General features: G+C 34.4%; 5 protein-coding genes across 6 annotated transcripts; 1 reads left to right on the top strand and 4 right to left on the bottom strand.

Annotated features, from left to right (window-relative positions):
• Positions 1 to 104: 104 nt before the first annotated feature.
• LOC9319346 (cytochrome P450 705A20) lies at positions 105 to 2,147 on the bottom strand. The gene is made up of 2 exons (XM_021032771.1): positions 996 to 2,147; positions 105 to 924 (listed from the first exon to the last, which is right to left on the bottom strand). The coding sequence occupies exons 1-2, from the start codon at positions 1,944 to 1,946 to the stop codon at positions 304 to 306; spliced, it is 1,572 nt and encodes a 523-aa protein (XP_020888430.1). The 5' UTR covers positions 1,947 to 2,147; the 3' UTR covers positions 105 to 303.
• A 142-nt stretch (positions 2,148 to 2,289) lies between these two features.
• Positions 2,290 to 4,697, bottom strand: LOC9321479. The gene is made up of 9 exons (XM_021032772.1): positions 4,300 to 4,697; positions 4,113 to 4,210; positions 3,803 to 4,013; positions 3,621 to 3,718; positions 3,459 to 3,524; positions 3,232 to 3,309; positions 2,986 to 3,054; positions 2,803 to 2,909; positions 2,290 to 2,674 (listed from the first exon to the last, which is right to left on the bottom strand). The coding sequence occupies exons 1-9, from the start codon at positions 4,614 to 4,616 to the stop codon at positions 2,588 to 2,590; spliced, it is 1,131 nt and encodes a 376-aa protein (XP_020888431.1). The 5' UTR covers positions 4,617 to 4,697; the 3' UTR covers positions 2,290 to 2,587.
• A 2,493-nt stretch (positions 4,698 to 7,190) lies between these two features.
• Positions 7,191 to 9,546, top strand: LOC9319345. Its single transcript, XM_002885366.2, has 5 exons — positions 7,191 to 7,351; positions 7,735 to 8,049; positions 8,284 to 8,488; positions 8,737 to 8,965; positions 9,129 to 9,546. Exons 1-5 carry the CDS (start codon positions 7,253 to 7,255, stop codon positions 9,373 to 9,375), a joined length of 1,095 nt encoding a protein of 364 aa, XP_002885412.1. The 5' UTR covers positions 7,191 to 7,252; the 3' UTR covers positions 9,376 to 9,546.
• On the bottom strand, positions 9,515 to 11,846 carry LOC9321478 (nuclear transcription factor Y subunit A-9). 2 transcript variants are annotated; one of them, XM_021031939.1, is made up of 6 exons: positions 11,682 to 11,846; positions 11,082 to 11,343; positions 10,903 to 10,982; positions 10,734 to 10,808; positions 10,211 to 10,375; positions 9,515 to 10,101 (listed from the first exon to the last, which is right to left on the bottom strand). In XM_021031939.1, exons 1-6 carry the CDS (start codon positions 11,682 to 11,684, stop codon positions 9,787 to 9,789), a joined length of 900 nt encoding a protein of 299 aa, XP_020887598.1. In that variant the 5' UTR covers positions 11,685 to 11,846; the 3' UTR covers positions 9,515 to 9,786. The 2 variants fall into 2 exon arrangements, with proteins under 2 accessions (XP_020887598.1, XP_002883277.1); XM_002883231.2 differs by having other exon boundaries at positions 10,900 to 10,982; positions 11,682 to 11,845.
• A 3,166-nt stretch (positions 11,847 to 15,012) lies between these two features.
• On the bottom strand, positions 15,013 to 15,983 carry LOC110230230 (cyclin-dependent protein kinase inhibitor SMR13). Its single transcript, XM_021032385.1, has one exon. It carries the CDS (start codon positions 15,730 to 15,732, stop codon positions 15,313 to 15,315), a length of 420 nt encoding a protein of 139 aa, XP_020888044.1. The 5' UTR covers positions 15,733 to 15,983; the 3' UTR covers positions 15,013 to 15,312.
• Positions 15,984 to 17,846: the final 1,863 nt, after the last annotated feature.

Genomic DNA, 17,846 nt, shown 5'->3' with positions numbered 1-17,846 from the left:
AATAGCTCAAGTAATGCCAATTCTTATCATTTTGGTAGATGAACCAAGAAATAAATGGAAAGGTTGTGATTATTTTGGCTACAAAAGTTGTATAGAATCGCAACTATTCAACAAGGTTCTCTCGCATTACAAACCAAAGATATAATTACATAACAGGCTTTGGAACGACATAAGGTATAATAGTGGAATACAAAGTCTCTTTGATCTGAATGTTAGACTTTCAATACAACAAACATGAAGAAAGCAAACTTCTTACAGGTTCCTGAGTTATGTGTCAGGAGCTGGGACTCGAAAGAATACAAGTTAAAAAGAAAGTTGGGTTCGAGGAACTGGAGTGCACTTAAGTGGATGAACCATGGTAAGGGTCAGTCCTTCAAAAGTCTCTTCCATATTGACCTTATCTCCTTTGATTCCCCAGTCAAAGCACTGAACCATCACTCCAATCGCGGTTCCTATGAAAATAGAAGCTAGATTAGATCCAGGACAGCCTCTCCTTCCGCCCCCAAAAGGAATGTACTTCTGAGCTTCGTCCCTCTCGTCTTCTTGTCCTAATCTTGAAGATCCTAGAAACCTCTCCGGCTTAAACTCATTAGGATCTTCCCAGGAATCAGGATCTCTCATCCAAGCATAAGCATTAATAACAAGAAATGTCTTCTCCGGAATGTAGAACCCTTTGATCTCACACCTTTCTTCAAACTTCCTCGTCAGCAGAGGAAATGGTGGGTGCAATCTTAGTCCTTCCTTAACCACCGCTTGCAAATAAGGAAGGTTTGGTATATCTGTTTCTTGAATCAACCTTGATGTCCCTACAACGGAATCGATTTCTTCTCTCAGCCTCACAAGAACGTCAGGCTTATTAATGATCTCGGCCATTGTCCATTGTGTTGTTTGCACCGAGGTATCAGTGCCTCCCACGAAAAGCTCCTGCAACATTTATAAGAAAATTTTGTTCGGATCCTCCTCATATGAAATCTGACATAATGAGGAACATTTACCACAAAAAACGATTTGATATGATTCCTAGTGATCTTATACTCTGCATTTTCGTCTGCATAAGCTGCCAACAACACGTCCATCATATCCGTATCTTTATGCTCCTCGTCCAGTTTCTCTTTGTGTTCCACAAGAATCTTCTCTAGCAGCTCATCGAATCTGTTGGAAACATCCATTATATCCTTCTTGAATAGTGGGATACCGAGCTTCTTAAGCGGTCTTCGCAGTACAGATGCGAAGAAAATCTTCTTCGCCAAGGCATATGATTCACCCACCAATCCCCTGACTCTCTCTGCCTCACCATTCTCCTCTGAGAAACTCCTTCCCATGCTCATCCTGCACAAGATGTTGTTCATGAGCATCGTCGCTTCCTTACCAATCTCAACGTTCTCATTCTTCCTCGCCTTGTCAAGAATTCTGTTGTAAAACTGTTGTAGCTCTTCAGCACGAAGACCTCGTGACCGTTCCAACACCTGAGGTCGGAGAAGCTTAGTGGCGATGATCTTCTTCACGAACTTCAAGTAATCTCCGTAGGGAGCGTAGACGACACCAGAAGATCCAAACACGAGGGACTCATCTATCGCAGCAGCACCACGAGAGGAGACGTTCACATCGTGGGCCCTGAAGACCTCGTCAGCCACTGAGGCAGACGAAACAAGGATGATGGGGACGTTAAAAATCCGGAGATGGAGGAGGGGTCCATACTTGGAGGAGATTTTCTGTAAAGACTTGTGGGATAGAGAAGAGAGGAGAAGGTGAAGATGACCGATGATTGGAAGAGACGGAGGGCTGGGAGGTAGATTACAGCCTCGTGAGTCCTTTGGTTTCTTGAAAAAGATAGAGTAACAGACGATTGAGAAGAGGCACAGGAAGATGAAGATGAAACAGTTCTGAAAGTCAACGCTGATAAACGCTGCCATTATTGCTCCAAAGTGAAGATGTAGATGAAACATTATCAAGAATCCATTAATATAAAGTATGACCAAATCATGTTTATTTATTACTTTCAAAAATACTCGTCTTTGAGAAAATGTGAAGTAAACTCAAATAAATTGACATTGGTGATCAAATTGATAATATCAATAATTAAATATTAATGTTCAGATCCTCCCAAGCTGACAAAACAACAAAACAGAACGATCCAAAATTGACTCAGAGTGTAAGCAATGTACCTCACAACAGTCACCTGAGAAAGACATAATCTTGTTGTATGTAACTCACAAGGCCTACAAACAAATAATGTTTCAAGTTCTTACCAAAAATAACAAGTCACAAGATATACAACACTCGCAATTGTTTTTAGCAAAATTTGTTCTTAGCACCATTTAATTTATAGAAGAAGCAACTTTTGTGTGTTTCAAGTTCCTAAATGGCTAAAATAATGCCAATTCTAATAAATTTGGCAGCTACAAAAGATGAGTGAAAGTGCAATTCCTACAGCAAAATGTGGATAGAGGCCATGTTTCTATTTTGGAGCTGGCACTCTACACCCTCTTATAGCCTCGATCTAGTTTGAAACATGACACTGAATGCCTTTTCTTTCTTGGCCTGAAGCATCTCCAATCCCCATGCTCATATGACCTAAGATTCGTTTCTAGAACCCCGAACTCGGTTGACTTCTGTTTTGCCTGAATGGTTTGGTCTTGGCTACATCTACTACTATCATCCACCCATTAATAATCTGCGCAGAGAAAACATCATCTGAGAATCAAGCATGTTTTTCCCTCTCTCTTTATCACATTCATGTTCAGATTTTACTTCCAGCAGATGTAAAATAGACACTCTAGGATCTCGAAAACCTATCTTTACCTTTCCATTCATCTCTTTTAGTGCAGCGCTTGCGGCTTCCTCTGTCGTGTACTCTAGAAAGGCATAGCCTTTTGATCTCTTTGATATCTTGTCCATAATTATTTTGACTGCAGATGAAAATTATATAGGCTGTGGTTAACTATCTTTTTCCCAATAATATTTTTGATAGCAAAGCATGAATACCTTCCACTAGTTCACCAAACCCTTCAAATGCTGCACGTAATGTCTTCTCAGATGTGTAGAAAGACAGTCCTGAACACAAGATACATGATCTATCAGTCAATGTTATCTTCTGAATGAACTTAATTCGTAAATTAAGAATTTAAGATGCAGGCATTGAATTGGGAGAAGCATGAGTTTTCCTCATAATGCTGTGGAGATTAAGTCACTATACCAAAAGCATGCATACAAATTCAAGTGTTAGCATACCAGTTATAAACAGCTTCTTCGTCTTTATGGGAGGAGACTCTGAATCATCTTGATCTCGTGAAGCTTGTGTACTATCCCCTTTTGGAAAAGAAAAGAGAGCCAAGATAATTACAATGTGAGATTCACACATCGATACTCATTAAATCAGCTAAAGGTAAGGTTTGCAAAGATTCTAAAAAATATTGTTGCACAATGTTTCAATCTGAAGATCAGTATCCAAGACAGACCTTCATAGTCTTTGTTTAGTGACTCGAAACTGTTATCAGGAACAACCGCAAGAACACCAGGTACGCCTGCATCAATTAAACACCATCTCTTCATCGATTAGTTTAATTCAGAACAAGTCAACAAACATTGTTGTCTGATTTCCACTTAACAAACTCACAAACCAGCTAACTCCACGGCACTATTCTCATCGAGATCACAACAAAATCCGAAATCAGACTGCCAGGAAACATGATAAAGACACATCTGTGCATCCTTTTCACTGCAAAGAAAAAGGCAAAAAATGCTGTTCAAAGCTGAAGGAGAAAATAGCTTCCCTTAATGCATAATCAAACAAGAAACTTACTTGCACAAAACCTTGGATAGCAATTGAACACAATGATCAACCATCTGTGCTTTAGTAACAATCCCAACTCCTGGCTTATCTATTCGAACCATCCAATGTTTCACTGTCCCATGATCAAACAATGAAACACATGTCTGATTCCCAAAACCATAATTCTTCTTCTCTGAACTGTAACCCGCTTCAGGTCTAACAGACACTACTCCAGGTAAACCTAAGTTCGTAGACAACCAATTAAAACACCTAAATGACCAACTATAGAAACAGAATATGTGATTTCAATGGCATTAAGCTAACATATAATCCTACTCACGAGAGAGCTGGCGTGAAGCATCTTCGTCGATATAACAACAAAACCCGAAATGGGTATCAAAGGAAGCATCATATATACTCACTTGGGCATCTTTTTCGCTGCAAACAACAGAATCAGCAACAGTAGAAATCAAAAGGTTAAAGCACAAGGCTCAAAAGAAACAAACGAAGAATGAAAAAGAACCCACTTTCCCAGTACTTTCGCAAGAATCTCGACATAATAATCAACGATGTCTGATTTGGAAGAAACCCATTGCGGAGGTTTATCCAATAACACCATCCAATAGCTGTTTCGGGTAGGAGAAGCAGTAGAAGAAGGCGGTGCGGAAATTGCAGAAGAGGAGTAGACGATGTGTGATGATGACAAGGAGGTATAAGTTTTCCGAAAAGTCCCCAAATTTAAGTTGGGAGAAGAAAATGAAGGGAAGAATCTGTTATTGATAATGTGTGAGGAAGAGTTGGAGATGGGGAGGAAGAAGGAAGTGGGAGCAATAAGAGCTTCCATGGCAACTCTTTTTTGCTTGCTTTTGTTTCCTCTGCTCTTTTTTTTTCTCTGTTATTCTCCGCTCTGTAGAAAATGTAAAATCCGAAAAACCCAGGGCTTTTTGGGAATTTGGAGTGGATAAGTAAAAAGGCTAAGCATATCAAAAAGTATAGGCCGTTAAAAGGCCTAATTTGGACATGAATTAGCCCGTTAAAAGGTAAAAATACAAATTTTGCATATTAACGATGACAAACTTACCCAAAATTTTTAGTATAGTGTATAAGTACAATATAGAGTTGTTCGTTATAGTTCGTACAATATAAATTTTTAATCGTGAGCATGGTATAAATAAAATCGTCAATCGTAAAAATTTTGTGGTACAAATTAATCATAAATAAGTCAATAAAATCGTGCACCATAAAAAGATACATAAGTTAAATTTTTTCAAATCATAAAAATTACATTATCATTTGTAATGAAAAAAATCAAAAATATTTTAAAAATTAGACCTTAGATTAAAATGTCTAATTTGTTGATTTTTTTAGTCATGAAGATCCTATATAATGTGAAGTTATGGAATTCTATTTATAAGGTAAATCTATAAATGTTAGTCAAACATCAATCTTAAAATGTGAAAAAATGAAATTTTCATAATACTTTCAAAGTTAGTCTATACTTATTTTAATAAATGTTCGTATGATATACATATCGAGGAACATATATAGAGCATATTAGGGTAGGAGAAACAATCCCTCATCTGATTGTCATTCTTAAATCCATAATACAAAGTTTGTACTACAAACTGCAGTTATTTACGGTTTGACATAACTCCAAAAAATGGATTGCTGGTTTCGACAATTCCTTATGGTGGATGACGTTTGGTATGACATTGTTTTTTCACTGTACCATAACCATGGTGTTTCTTCATTTAGGAGAGGACTGTAATATAGGCGGCAGTTTTCTTGGCGTGATTTTCAGCTTTTCTTTCACTTACTTCAAAGACCTTGAGTTTCTGTTTGTGTTCTCTTATGCATATGCAACCTTCATTTTGCTGTCTCTTCACAACACATTGGCTATTGCAGTTGCGAAATTTACTATGTCCAAAATCTTAAAACTTCATTTTACAAAAATTTACTTTTAACTGACAAACTATGACGATCAACTTTGTATGCACTATGTTAGAGATTTTCGGTAAGCTTGTCTTCGTTAATATACGAAATTTGTATTTTATGGTATACAATCACTTTAATTCTAAACTACGATAAATTTTGGATGAAGTTGTAAAATAAAGTAACTTTATGTAGAAATTATAAGAAATCCGAAAAAATGATAAGTAAAGAAGCAGTCTATAATTTGGATATGAATTGGCCCGTTGAAAGGTAAAATCTAATAAAGAAAGTGAAAGCTAAGCATTTCATAGTTTGAATTTGAAACATTGAATTGCCAAATCGTTTTCTCTTTTTATGTATCTTTTATATAAAGTATGGTTTTAGTATATATATAAGACGAGCAAATCCAACTCTTTGTAGTATAACATAATTGTGGATTTAGTATTAAGACGAGCATATCGAACAATTTTACAATAGAAAATTCTATCCGTACTACATATATCGATTAGAGACGTTTTTACGTGTACCACATTAATGATAGACTATTTATCGTTAACATATATTGTCACAACAAATAATCTTACATGCACTACGCTAATTTTTTTTTAGAAAACTTGCTTCCAGTTAATATGCATAACTTGTATTTTCTAGAAATCAACCCCTACTAGATCAAACACAATTTCTCAATCATGAATAAACATGTTAACTTTTGTTGGGGGAAATTTATTTTAGAATTAAAATTGTGTTTGACCAAAGCTTAATTAGGTGATTGTATACCTACCATATATGAGATTTGATTCCGTAAAATACAAATTTCGCATATTGACGAAGGCAAGCTTACTAAAGATCTCTAGTATAGCGCATATTGAGTTGATCGTCATAGATCCTTCTATTAAAGGTAAAGTTGTTAATCGTGAGTGTAATATAGATAAAACCGTCAACTGTAAATTTGTGCAATGCAGATAGAGATGTTAATTATAAAGTCGTATGTAAAATCGTTCACCATTAAAAAAATACATAAGTTAAAAAATTTGCTAACTATAAAAGACTAAAAATTACATAAAAATGCATAGGTTAAAAACTTGCTAATCATAAAATTTACATTATCATTTTTAATGAAAAAAAATTAAAAATATTTTCGAATGCTTATATAGCGTACGATAAAATGAAAAAGAAAGTAGTAATATTAAAAGATCTGATTTCTAGACTTTTTATAGTTGTAAAGATCCTATATAATTTCAAGTTTTATAGTTCTTTTTATAAGGTAAATCTATAAATGTTAGTCAAACATTAATCTTAAAATGTGAAAAAATGAAATTGCATAATACTTTTAAAGTTAGTCTATCCTAATTTTAATAACTTTTGGTAATAAATCTAAGTAAGTTAACCGGAGATTGTGGTAATCCATCTCTAATATAAACCGGGTTTGCAATCTGAATTCTACGGGTTTACCAGAATTTTTTTTTTTGTTATAACAAAACAAAAAACATTGGATCTGTAAAAGAAAAATCGAAAAAAACTCTCCGACTCGGAAGAAGAGGGAGAGAGATGAAGAAGCCGGTCGGAGCCGAGAAGAAGAGGTTTAAACGATCATCGGGATCTGCATCTACCTCCGTTAGAGATTCTGGTTCTGATGCTCAACCTAGGGTTTGCTCTCTTACTCTCATTTCTCTCTAATCTCTTTTATAAAATTTTGTTCTTAGGTTACGTTTCCTTTTGTTTGATCTGTTTTGGTCTCTGATGGAGCATTTGACCTGCGATTGCATGATTTGCAGGCCTTTTTCATAGTTAGTTTTTGCTAATTGTATGTGAATGCTCATAAATGTGCGTGAACACTAGTTTTCTTTTGGATTTTGAGCACATTTTACTGTTTTGGTTGTGTGACTTGTGAATTATAATCTCTGAAATGTTAATTGAATCACTTGTGTGGCGAGAATTTGATTTTTTGGGCCTTGGTAATGTTAAATGATGATCCTTTTGATATTTGCATTTAGCTGTCCAAATGCTTATTCTTATTTTTACTTTACTAGAAGCAAGCTGTGAAGAAGGATAGTTTTCAGTTGTTTGCTGAGAAAGTTAGAGACCACAAGGGATTGGAATCTAGATGGGCTGTTATGGAGCAAGCACGAGTCGAATATTTCAGAGGGAAAGATTTTGTGAGCTTCATGAAGAATAATCCTGAGTTTAAAGAGATTCTGGAAGAAGATAAAGACCTTGATACAGATGATATTGCCAATGTTTTGTTGGGAAAGAACCTTTTGGTTCGCTGTGATCGTGTTACAAAAACTCTTCGACCCGGGAAGAAAAAGCTCTCTACTTGGCCAGCTCATTTGGAGATTTTCCGTGTAAGTTGATTTTGGGGTTGCTTCATATACAATACTGTTCTTTTCTTAGAGAAAATTGCTGTTGAACTTGTTGTCTTGTCATATTTTCTAAGTATACTCTTTACTACACAATTAATTCAACACTTTCACCATCATTCTCTTTGGTTCTTGTTTTGTTTTATTTTGAGTAAGATATGCATTCATTAGTGCAAGTATATCAGGGCTTGGATTTCATTTTTCTCTTTTTTTATGCAGGATGATCAATCTTTCTCTGAAAATGATGCCTTTTTTGCATGGACGTTCGAAAAACGGCATCCTCTATGGCAAACACTTTTGTCCTTCTTCTGGCCTGTATTGACTCTTGCAATTTGTTTGTTTCCTGTGTACCCACACCGTTGCAAACTAATTGTACTCTACTCATGCGCGGGCATTCTTTTGATGATTCTCTCCTTGCTTTTCGGTAAGCTCTACACATGTAATCTGTTTGATATGTTTTTCTTGTGTAATTGCACCTTCAAAAGTCACTTTCTTGGGAGTGTTATTGGCTCTACATCTAATTTTCTTTTACCATTGAGAATTGTAAGAATAACAAATTACCACTATGCAATGATTTACTAGCTATAGCTACTTAATTGAAGGGGGTCATATAGTCATATAGTTATAACTTGGTTTATACTGAGATTAGTCCTTCTTGATTACCTCTTGCAGTGAGAGCAGTTGCTTTCGGTGCTATGTGGATTCTTTTGGGAAAGCGTGTCTGGTTCTTCCCCAACATTCTAGCCGAGGAAGCCACATTGAAGGAACTGTTCCGTTTCTGGCCAAAGAAAGACGAGGAAGAACCGCCCAAGTGGACATCTCGACTTTTCTACACAGTAGTGGCTATTGTTGTTGTCATGCTGCTTAGGCGCCATGCCCCTGATGAAGCTGCTCGGGCCAGGTATACACTCCTTTGTCCTTTCTCATCCACCTTTAAATATCGCTTAAACCGCTTTAAACCAAAACTGTTTTGCTGCCTAGTAGAATCATATCTAATCGCTTCAAGTTTGAGTTTTGGATTTGGTTGCAGTAGAGGTGAATTGTGCTGAGTTTTGTTCATACAGGTACCAAAGAAGGATGTCCAACATCATTGATGATGTCCTTGAGTGGTCACCAAAGCTAGCACTTTCTGGTTTAATGGAGAATCAGCAACCTGTCAACATCACAGATGTGGCAAACAACTCCTCAGATTCAGCAGGTTCCGACCAGACTGAAGAGGTCGTCCTAGACGAAACACAAGGCGAGGACCTAGAGGAAACTCAAGGCGAGGAGGAAGCTGAAGGTTGGACTGACTCTGATCTAAAAACATAAAAAAACAAAATATAGAAACGAAAGTTCATTGTAACAATAAGTCAGCTTAAGTGACCAAGACGAGGTGAGTTCTTATAAGAAAGTCTTGAAAGATTTTGTGGTACTCCATTACTCTTTTTCATTTTGACACAATCTGGAATTTAGCTCTAAATCACAGTTTTGTATTCGAAACTTAAAAGTCTCAGACAAATGCTCTATCACTTGCTAATTGTTTACTAAAGAGAGAGTTGACAATGAAAAGCAGCAACATTTGAAGTATTCCAAACTGAAGAAAAAAAAAAGGCACACAAAACTACAAAAAGTATTTGTACAAAATAAGAAGAAAAAGAAACGAGAGAAAAAACTCTTCCATGGCTGCTACCAAATAAGCCAACAAAGAGAAAGCCAAGAATGAATTGCCGCCTTGTGGGGTCATTTAATGGCTAGGCGAGCTTGAGAAGGATGGTTTGTGGAAAGGCTGTTCCATTGCTGCCCTGAACACTCTCCTTCTTCCCTTCTCTTATAAGCTGAGCTCTGCATCTCATCGCCCTGAGGTGTTCTGTACTCAACATTCCAAGCTTCACCTTGATCAGAATTAGATGACGTCGGGGACTGAGTAACACGACCATTGCTCTTTTCTTCAGCTTTGCGCGGTGAAGCTTCGGTGTTGGTTTTCTTTGCAAACCGTCCTCCAGTACCCCTTGGCCTCCTCATAGCATGTTGATGCCGAGATTCATGGAGATAAGGCTGTGGAGCAAGCAAACAAAAAAAAAGATGCATTAAGCAGTGTGATGCGTTCACATTTCGATCAGAGCTCTCAAGAAACTAATAATATCCATGGTAACACGCAATTCACCTTTCTGGATTTTATTAGCTTCTTCTCTAGCTCTGCCTTGGCGCGTGCCTGCCTTCGCCTCAGAATCGCCTGGTACTGTTTAGCATTCACAAAAACTGGTTCTTGTGCCATCTCAGGAGGCAGTTGCATTCTTGAATGAGGCATCCCACCATATGGAACAAAACCCTGATAAAGAAAGTGTTATTTATCAGAAAGTCACATGGAAGCTACAAAAAGATAAGAAGAGCCATAGAACCCTGTCGTTAACTAAATGCATCTTCTCAATATCTCCAATAAGCTGCTTTAAATCATAACTCATATATATATAAGGAACACTGTAAGGCAATTATATTCATGCTAGACTTCAAAACACCTACAGCTAATAGAATATTTAAACATGCACTATCATGCTTCACAACACAATAGCAGTCATGAATCATGGCATCCAAACATGTCACATGGTTATATCGTCTTAACAGAGAAAATTAGTTGAGGCATTAGGAAAGCTTATAAATAGTTTGGAATTGGAAACAAAGTCATATACCAAGGGATGATGTCCATAGGCTCCCATCACTCCTGCATAATATGGATCCTGGTATGGATTTGAGGATGCCCATCCCTGCATGATTCATAACCGAAAAAATAGAACTTGTAAGCAACCATAAGAATTGATATTTATCAGCTAGATCAAAAATATATTGGGAAGTTACAACTGTCGGGCCAACAAGTTGAGGGTGAGGAGGAGGTTGTGTGATGCCAGGATGCAGAGATTCTTGATTTTTATCACTTCCAGCTGCATATCAAAATAAACCAACAACACTTGGTTAGGAGAATTGCAAACACCTATAAGAAAATCCGCAAAGTGTAGCACCAAGAGAACAAATCAGTGCACCTGACTGGGGAGACGTTGTGACTTGTGATTCTTTATTAACATTATCCTCTCTATTTGATGGTGACTTCGAGCCGTTTGATTCCAATGCTAATGCTATTGACTTAGAAGATTTATCTCCAGCTTCCACACAAGAATTTGCATTGCAGGCAGCAGCAGCACGATGCCAAGGGTTTAAACTATTTATAGACGACGATAATGTACCATGAACCTCTGAATCAATCTTGTTCCCACTGTCAGATTTTGAATGCATGTCTTCAATTCCCTATTCAAAATCCGTTTGTTAGTGATGAATTACAACTACATAATCCATTTCTATCGAACCAAGACCAAAAACATAGACACAGAAATACAAAATTCAATACGATTTCAGCAATTTTGACTCTTAATACTCCACGAAAGGATTCAGTAACAAGAAACAAGCAAAACCCAGAAACGTAAGAAGATAGAATTCAACAAAATCGAGACTTGAATTTCGCAACTTTGAAAAAATTGAGAGATGGGAATAAGAGAACAACAAGCCAACAAAACCCTAGAACAAAAGGTATAAGAAGCTTCATGCAATCAACAGCGATTTGATAAATGATCGAAATTTCGAGATACCATTCAATCAAAGAACGAAGGGAGAGTGTCGGAGGCGTCGACGGTGATTGAAGGAGACGCTTCCGCTTGGAAGATGAACGATCTGAGGAAGATTTTTCAGTCAGAAGAAGAAAAAAAACAATTTTTATGGAATTGAATTTTATTATATTTTTTTTGTTGTATTTGATCGTCGTATGAAGTATTAACTTTTGTTCCGTTTTGAATCTGGGCTGCCACGTGCTGTCCACGTGAACGGCGGCAACACATAACTTTTAACTTATTTTTATGGTTAGTTATTAAAATTCGAGTATGAGTAATTAACTTACCTGGGCCTATAGTGGGCATATAGCTTGTATCTTACAAAGGCCCAACATTTTAACCCTTTTTTTTCCTTCAAAATATATTTGTGTTATTTTCAGCTTTTCTCAGCTGATTGGTGGTACTGAAGAAATGAACAATAGTAAACAATAAAATAGATAAGCAGAATAAAGTGATAAAAATATAATGTAACTATATTAGAATAGAACAATATGAATTTTTTTTATTGAAATGGCTAATTATTTCAACATAAATCACAATATTATAAATTTATGTGATTGATAACTTTTGAAAAATACTTGGATTCACTCCTATGAGTAAACCTTATATCCACCTTCTTTATTTCAGCCAATCAGAATCTGCCACCTAATAATAATATAAAAAATTCATTTAATTATAAAATCTAATTTACCACTAAAACAAAATTATGTATCGGTTTGGGTTTATTAGAAAGGGTTAGGGCTTAGATTTATGATTAAACGAAGTTAAATATCGGTTTGAGTTTATAAACGGATTTAAATTTTATAACTAAACGAGATTAAATATCGGTTTAGATTTATAAAGTACGATTAGAATTTAGATTTTTTACGATTAAACGAGTTTAAATGGCGGTTTGGGTTTACAAAGGAGAATTAGAGTTTAGATTTTATAATTAAACGAGATTATATATCGGTTTGGATTTATAAAATAGTTGTTAGAGATTAGATATAATAATTAAATGAATTTAATTTTTTATTATGTAGTGAATTCCGATTGTTTAAAATAAAAAAGATGAATAAAAGGATCTATCCGTAAAGATGAACCCAAGTATTATTTTTATATAGAACTGAGATACTATTGTACGGAATATCAATTAAAATCACAGTCATAGTGTTTTCTTGTTCTTTCTGTCAAATCTTTCTTATCCATAATCCTTTTTTGAAAAAATCTTTCTTATCTTTGAGTATTTTCTTAAGCAAATCAATTAGCTTTTTTAAAGAAAACAAATTGAATTTTTGGGCGTATTGGCTGATAATTCCTTGTCTGCTTGATGGAATTTTGTTTTGTACATTTCTAGTTATAATTAAAATTACTAGATTTAAAATCCGCGTTATACTGCGAAATATATTCTTTAAATTATGTTTAATTATTAACTTAAACTAAAATATTTTATTTCAAATGAATAAAAAGATATTTGAAGAAAATTTTTTAGCTTATGTTCTTGATTACTAAAGAGTTCGAGCACTTTAGAAGTGAAATATGTGTTTGGGAGGACCCAATTGCCAACTACTTTCCTCCAAAACCGTTCAAGAATGAAAGGTATTCCACGTATGTTGCTTCCTCAGAGAATCACCGCCTTTCTTGTTACGGTCTGCAACAATATTGGTAACACGTTGCTTAATCTTTGAGTTCTTTTCATTCCTTTGCCCTTTTTTCAAATTTTCAATTAGAATATAAAAATTTATTATATCAAATCTCAATGAAGTTAAATACGTGTACTAGTTTTTCTACTTTTTTAGTCTAAAAATGAAGGTGAGGTGAGAGGACAATTGGTTTTCTTGTATTGATACTAAACATACTTATAAATATGAAAAGTTCAGTTTTAAAAAAAAAAAGCCTAAAATGTTAATCTAAGAAGAATGATGTGGAACATGGAAAAATTCTTATTAGACAAAAATATTGAGTTGTATTAATTATTATAATTCGATTAGATAAATGTTTTAATGATGTATCATACTAAAAAAAATTTTAAATACTTAGATGTCCGAAGAAATCCAAGGGTAGTTTTATTATATTGATTTTAAAGACACTTTTAATTACTTCGACCCTTTCTTTGTATGGATTTGTATTCAAGTAGAACGTATATTAGTCAAAAATAATATTTTCTCTGTTGAAAAAAGAATAATCATCCTGTATTATCGATGATTTGATAAAGATGTGTTTTTAACTTTTTGTGAAAAAATTAAAAATAAAAAACTATATAAGAAAAAAGAGAGAGAGAGAGAGAGAGAAAATGATGAGAAAGCCGCACGAGTAGGTTCATTGGATTCCCTTGGCGGATGTTATCCTCTGCCTCGACACTGCGGCCATCCCCACTAACTCTTCACATATTTCTCGTCTCTTTCCTTTCACTAATTTTATAACATTATCTACATACTGTATTTCTTGTTAGTGAACACTAATAGAAATGTTTGAAGTTAACAGAAGTGGAACAAAAAGATGAATTTAATTTAGAAAGAAAGTGTATGAAAATAATTCTACTAAACTTTGAAATATTATATAAAGATGAAAAGCTTAAGTTAACATATTTGACATTAATTCCTTTTTTTTAAATGTGCTAATCAAACTTGGTGGGATTTGATTACATTAAAAAATGGGCATATCAGAAACTACTTTTTCTCTAATTTGTTTGATGATAGAGAGAAGGTATTTATTGTTATGATTTAATTAGAAATGCGTGCATACATACATATGCATATAAAATTTATTTTTATATTATAAAGTTGCTGAAGATTGACTTAGCAAACTTAATTTATGCTCGTTTCTATGCGGTGTTAATGTTATTGGACCTAAACTCAGTGCGAAGTTCCACGCAAAAGGTGAGTGTTTCTCAATCAAATAATATTTGTATAATCCTGATAGTTTTACTTTTAAAAGTTGTATATATGTCTAAGATCATCAAGAACTTCCTAACTAAGATATAAAAGTTCCGTTTACCTAAATTTTACTGTTAATTGAACAAACGATCAAAGCAAATGACTAAACTAGCGAGGAAGAACAACACATTAAAAGCATCCGCAGTGATGTATCCTTGCGTGGGGTGTATCTATTTTAAAATACAGAAATAATGTAAAAGTTGTTTCTCTCTTCACACCTGAATGTAAGTTTACACTCGGGTGTAAAACACTTTATCTCTCTCTTTCTTTCTCTCTCTTTTCTCTCTCACTTTAAATTATAATAATAAAAAAAATCTTACACTCCTCCCTCACACTTATACTTAAAGGCAGTAGCAACCTAACACATAGCACTTGGAAAAAAAGTGAAGCAGTAAAAGTATAAAATAATAAAAGGGTGGGTTATCAATTATAGTTTAAATCATAGTTGATTTTTGATATACCCTACCACAAAACTCAAACCGACTTAATTCAAATCATCCCAAAAAAACAAGCGCCAAAATAATGAAAAGAAAACAAACCAAAATAATAATAAAAACATCACACGAAACATAATAATTTACTCTTCGTTATTGTATTAACAAATCAAAGAGATGAATTTTGATCACCTGCTAATACTACTCTTTGTATCGATTCTAGCTATATCTAAAAAAGAAGCTAATAATAAACTAAAAGTACGTTCATCGATCGTGTGCGTTGACGAAGAAGAGCTCTATCTCCGGAGGAGCAAAGAAAACGATCTGTCTCCGTCGTAACACACAGTTCTTTGTGACCCTTTGCTTCTTCGGCGCCGGTGGACACGTCAGCATCTCCGGTATCCTAGACTTCTTAGCTTTTGGAGTACAACAACCGCCGCCGCCGCCACCGCCTGGTGACGACGTCAGCACCGCTGGGGAGGGAGAGGGAACAGAGTAGATTGTGTCTTGAGGAGAAGACAAAGTCGTTGAAGAAGAACATGTAGAGACAATACTTGATGTAGATGTTTGATCTAGAGTTGTACTTGTGTTGGTGTTGTTGTGTTGTGGAACTTGTTTCTTGTAATAGCTCCTTGTGAGTTTTGTTTCAGGTCGGTTTGGTTTTCTTGCTTTTTTTGATGCCATCTTTAAACCTAATAATCAAAAGAGATTTCTTCAGAGAAAAAAAAGAAAGTAAGATGGTTATAATTTCTTTGCGAGGTTAGGTGAGAGAGAAAGAGGGCAGAAAAAGAAGAAGACGAGAGTCGTTGGTTATTGGTCTAGTTAGAATATATACTATATAGTATGAGATACGAGTCAAAACATTAGTGGAGTGTCACTTTAAAGTTTCTAAATTTTGACTACCAAAAGTTTTCACTGAGTCGAACAGGAAAAAAAAAAAAAGTGATAGACTGATCACTGATCTATAAGAAGGTAAAAAGAGTTTTCTTTTGAGGATCAATATTAATGCATGTAACTATATAACTCTGACCACAGAATGGGTACAATATATTTTAATTTGCAGTTTTAAAAGACTACAAGCAGAAGCATTAACAAGAATAAAGGAACCCGAGTGGTATATGAAAGAAAGATATGTACCAATGGATCCAAGATATAATGAAAATTTGCTATATATGTATAAAATAAAAAAGGTTGATTAAGAAAAACATGCGTGAGATACGTTATATTTCAAAATGTTATGAAATTGTTGTGAATATTATTTTTAAACAACTTGTGAGAAAATATTATGGAATTTCAATTTAAAATCATTTGGTAGTGTGTAAAGTGCAGTATATCATATATATATATATATATATATATATATATATATATATATATATATTACTATAGATCTAATATCAATGTCGATCTGCGAGATAATTAGCGATTATTTTGGCTATTTCGAATCAAATCTCAATATAAAATCGATAATATATCTTATTCACACTACCATGATTCTAATACTATATTAAAAACAACCATATGTTTTTAGTGCAAAACTAATTGAAAATGAATGTATTGATCTATATCATTTATATAAAACTGCTAATCTTTTCTGACTTGCAACATATGATCTTAACACCAAGAGAACAGTGATAAACTAGTGAACTAAAGAAAACAAAAAATAAAACATGGATATCTTTGTAAGGTAACATACATGATGTCATAAATTCATGTAAACAGTGGTACTGGTTCACAGAAAAAAACAAGGATATGTTTGGAAGGTAACATAGATGATGTCATAAATTCAGATTAACAGTGGAGCTGGTGCACATACTTGGCCCTTTCACAATTCACATGGTGACTACTGACTGTAACTTTTGGATATAGTAAAAAAATATATACATAAATGGTGTCGGACGATAGAGAGAGAGTCTCTCTAACATTGAGGCCTAAAAGAAGGTTAAATTATTTTGATTTGGATGCACATAGGACCCGACAGCGACAAACCGAGAAAATTGACCTTTTTTCCCATTTCTCTTTAATTTATTGTTTGTTTTTCTTTTTTGTTTTTTCCTTTTTGAGTAGATGAGGTTACTATTAAGTATTAACTACGTTTTCTGCCGTCCAAATAGTTTTGGCCAGAGACTCGAAGACTAAAATGCTAATTAATGATCATATAAAACTTTCTTAAACAATTTTTTCAATCTCATGAAAGATTAATCATAGAGAATTAAGAATATCTATTGATTCAAAAATTTGAGGAGTAAAAGACAAAAGAGAGAGTACTACATTACACTGCATAAAAATTTGTTAAAAAAAGGAATACCGGAAAAATAAAAAAATAAAAAGTTAACACAAACTTTGATGTAAGAAGGAAATCACGTGGACTGACATGCAAATTCAATGTAATATAAGTGTATAACTAACTACTTATACGGTTCTATGTACTCTCTCCCAACTAACTCTTTCTCATTTTGGTTGAGGTTTAGTTGTACGAGTTTTACTATAAGTATCTAAAAATGCCATCTATTTTTTTTTTTTTTTGAAGTCTTGAATTTAATACGAAGAATTCAAAAGTTATACAAGCCCTTTTTTTTTTTTCAACAGTTTACAAGCCTTTTTAAAACACAAAAAGTACATATTCATGCGAGATAGGTTATTGTCATGGGATCCTAAAACATAGGATTCACTGTGCAAGTGGCATTCTCATAAGTCTTAGTTTCACACGGGTAAACGAATTTGAAAACAGCATTAGCAATTATAATATTCATACAAAATTTTGATATCAGACTAATCCATGTGTGTTACAAAAACAG

The sequence above is a fragment of the Arabidopsis lyrata genome (genome assembly GCF_000004255.2).
Source record: "Arabidopsis lyrata subsp. lyrata unplaced genomic scaffold ARALYscaffold_3, whole genome shotgun sequence".
NCBI classification, from domain to species: domain Eukaryota; kingdom Viridiplantae; phylum Streptophyta; class Magnoliopsida; order Brassicales; family Brassicaceae; genus Arabidopsis; species Arabidopsis lyrata.
This window is presented reverse-complemented; position numbering and strand designations above follow the sequence as displayed.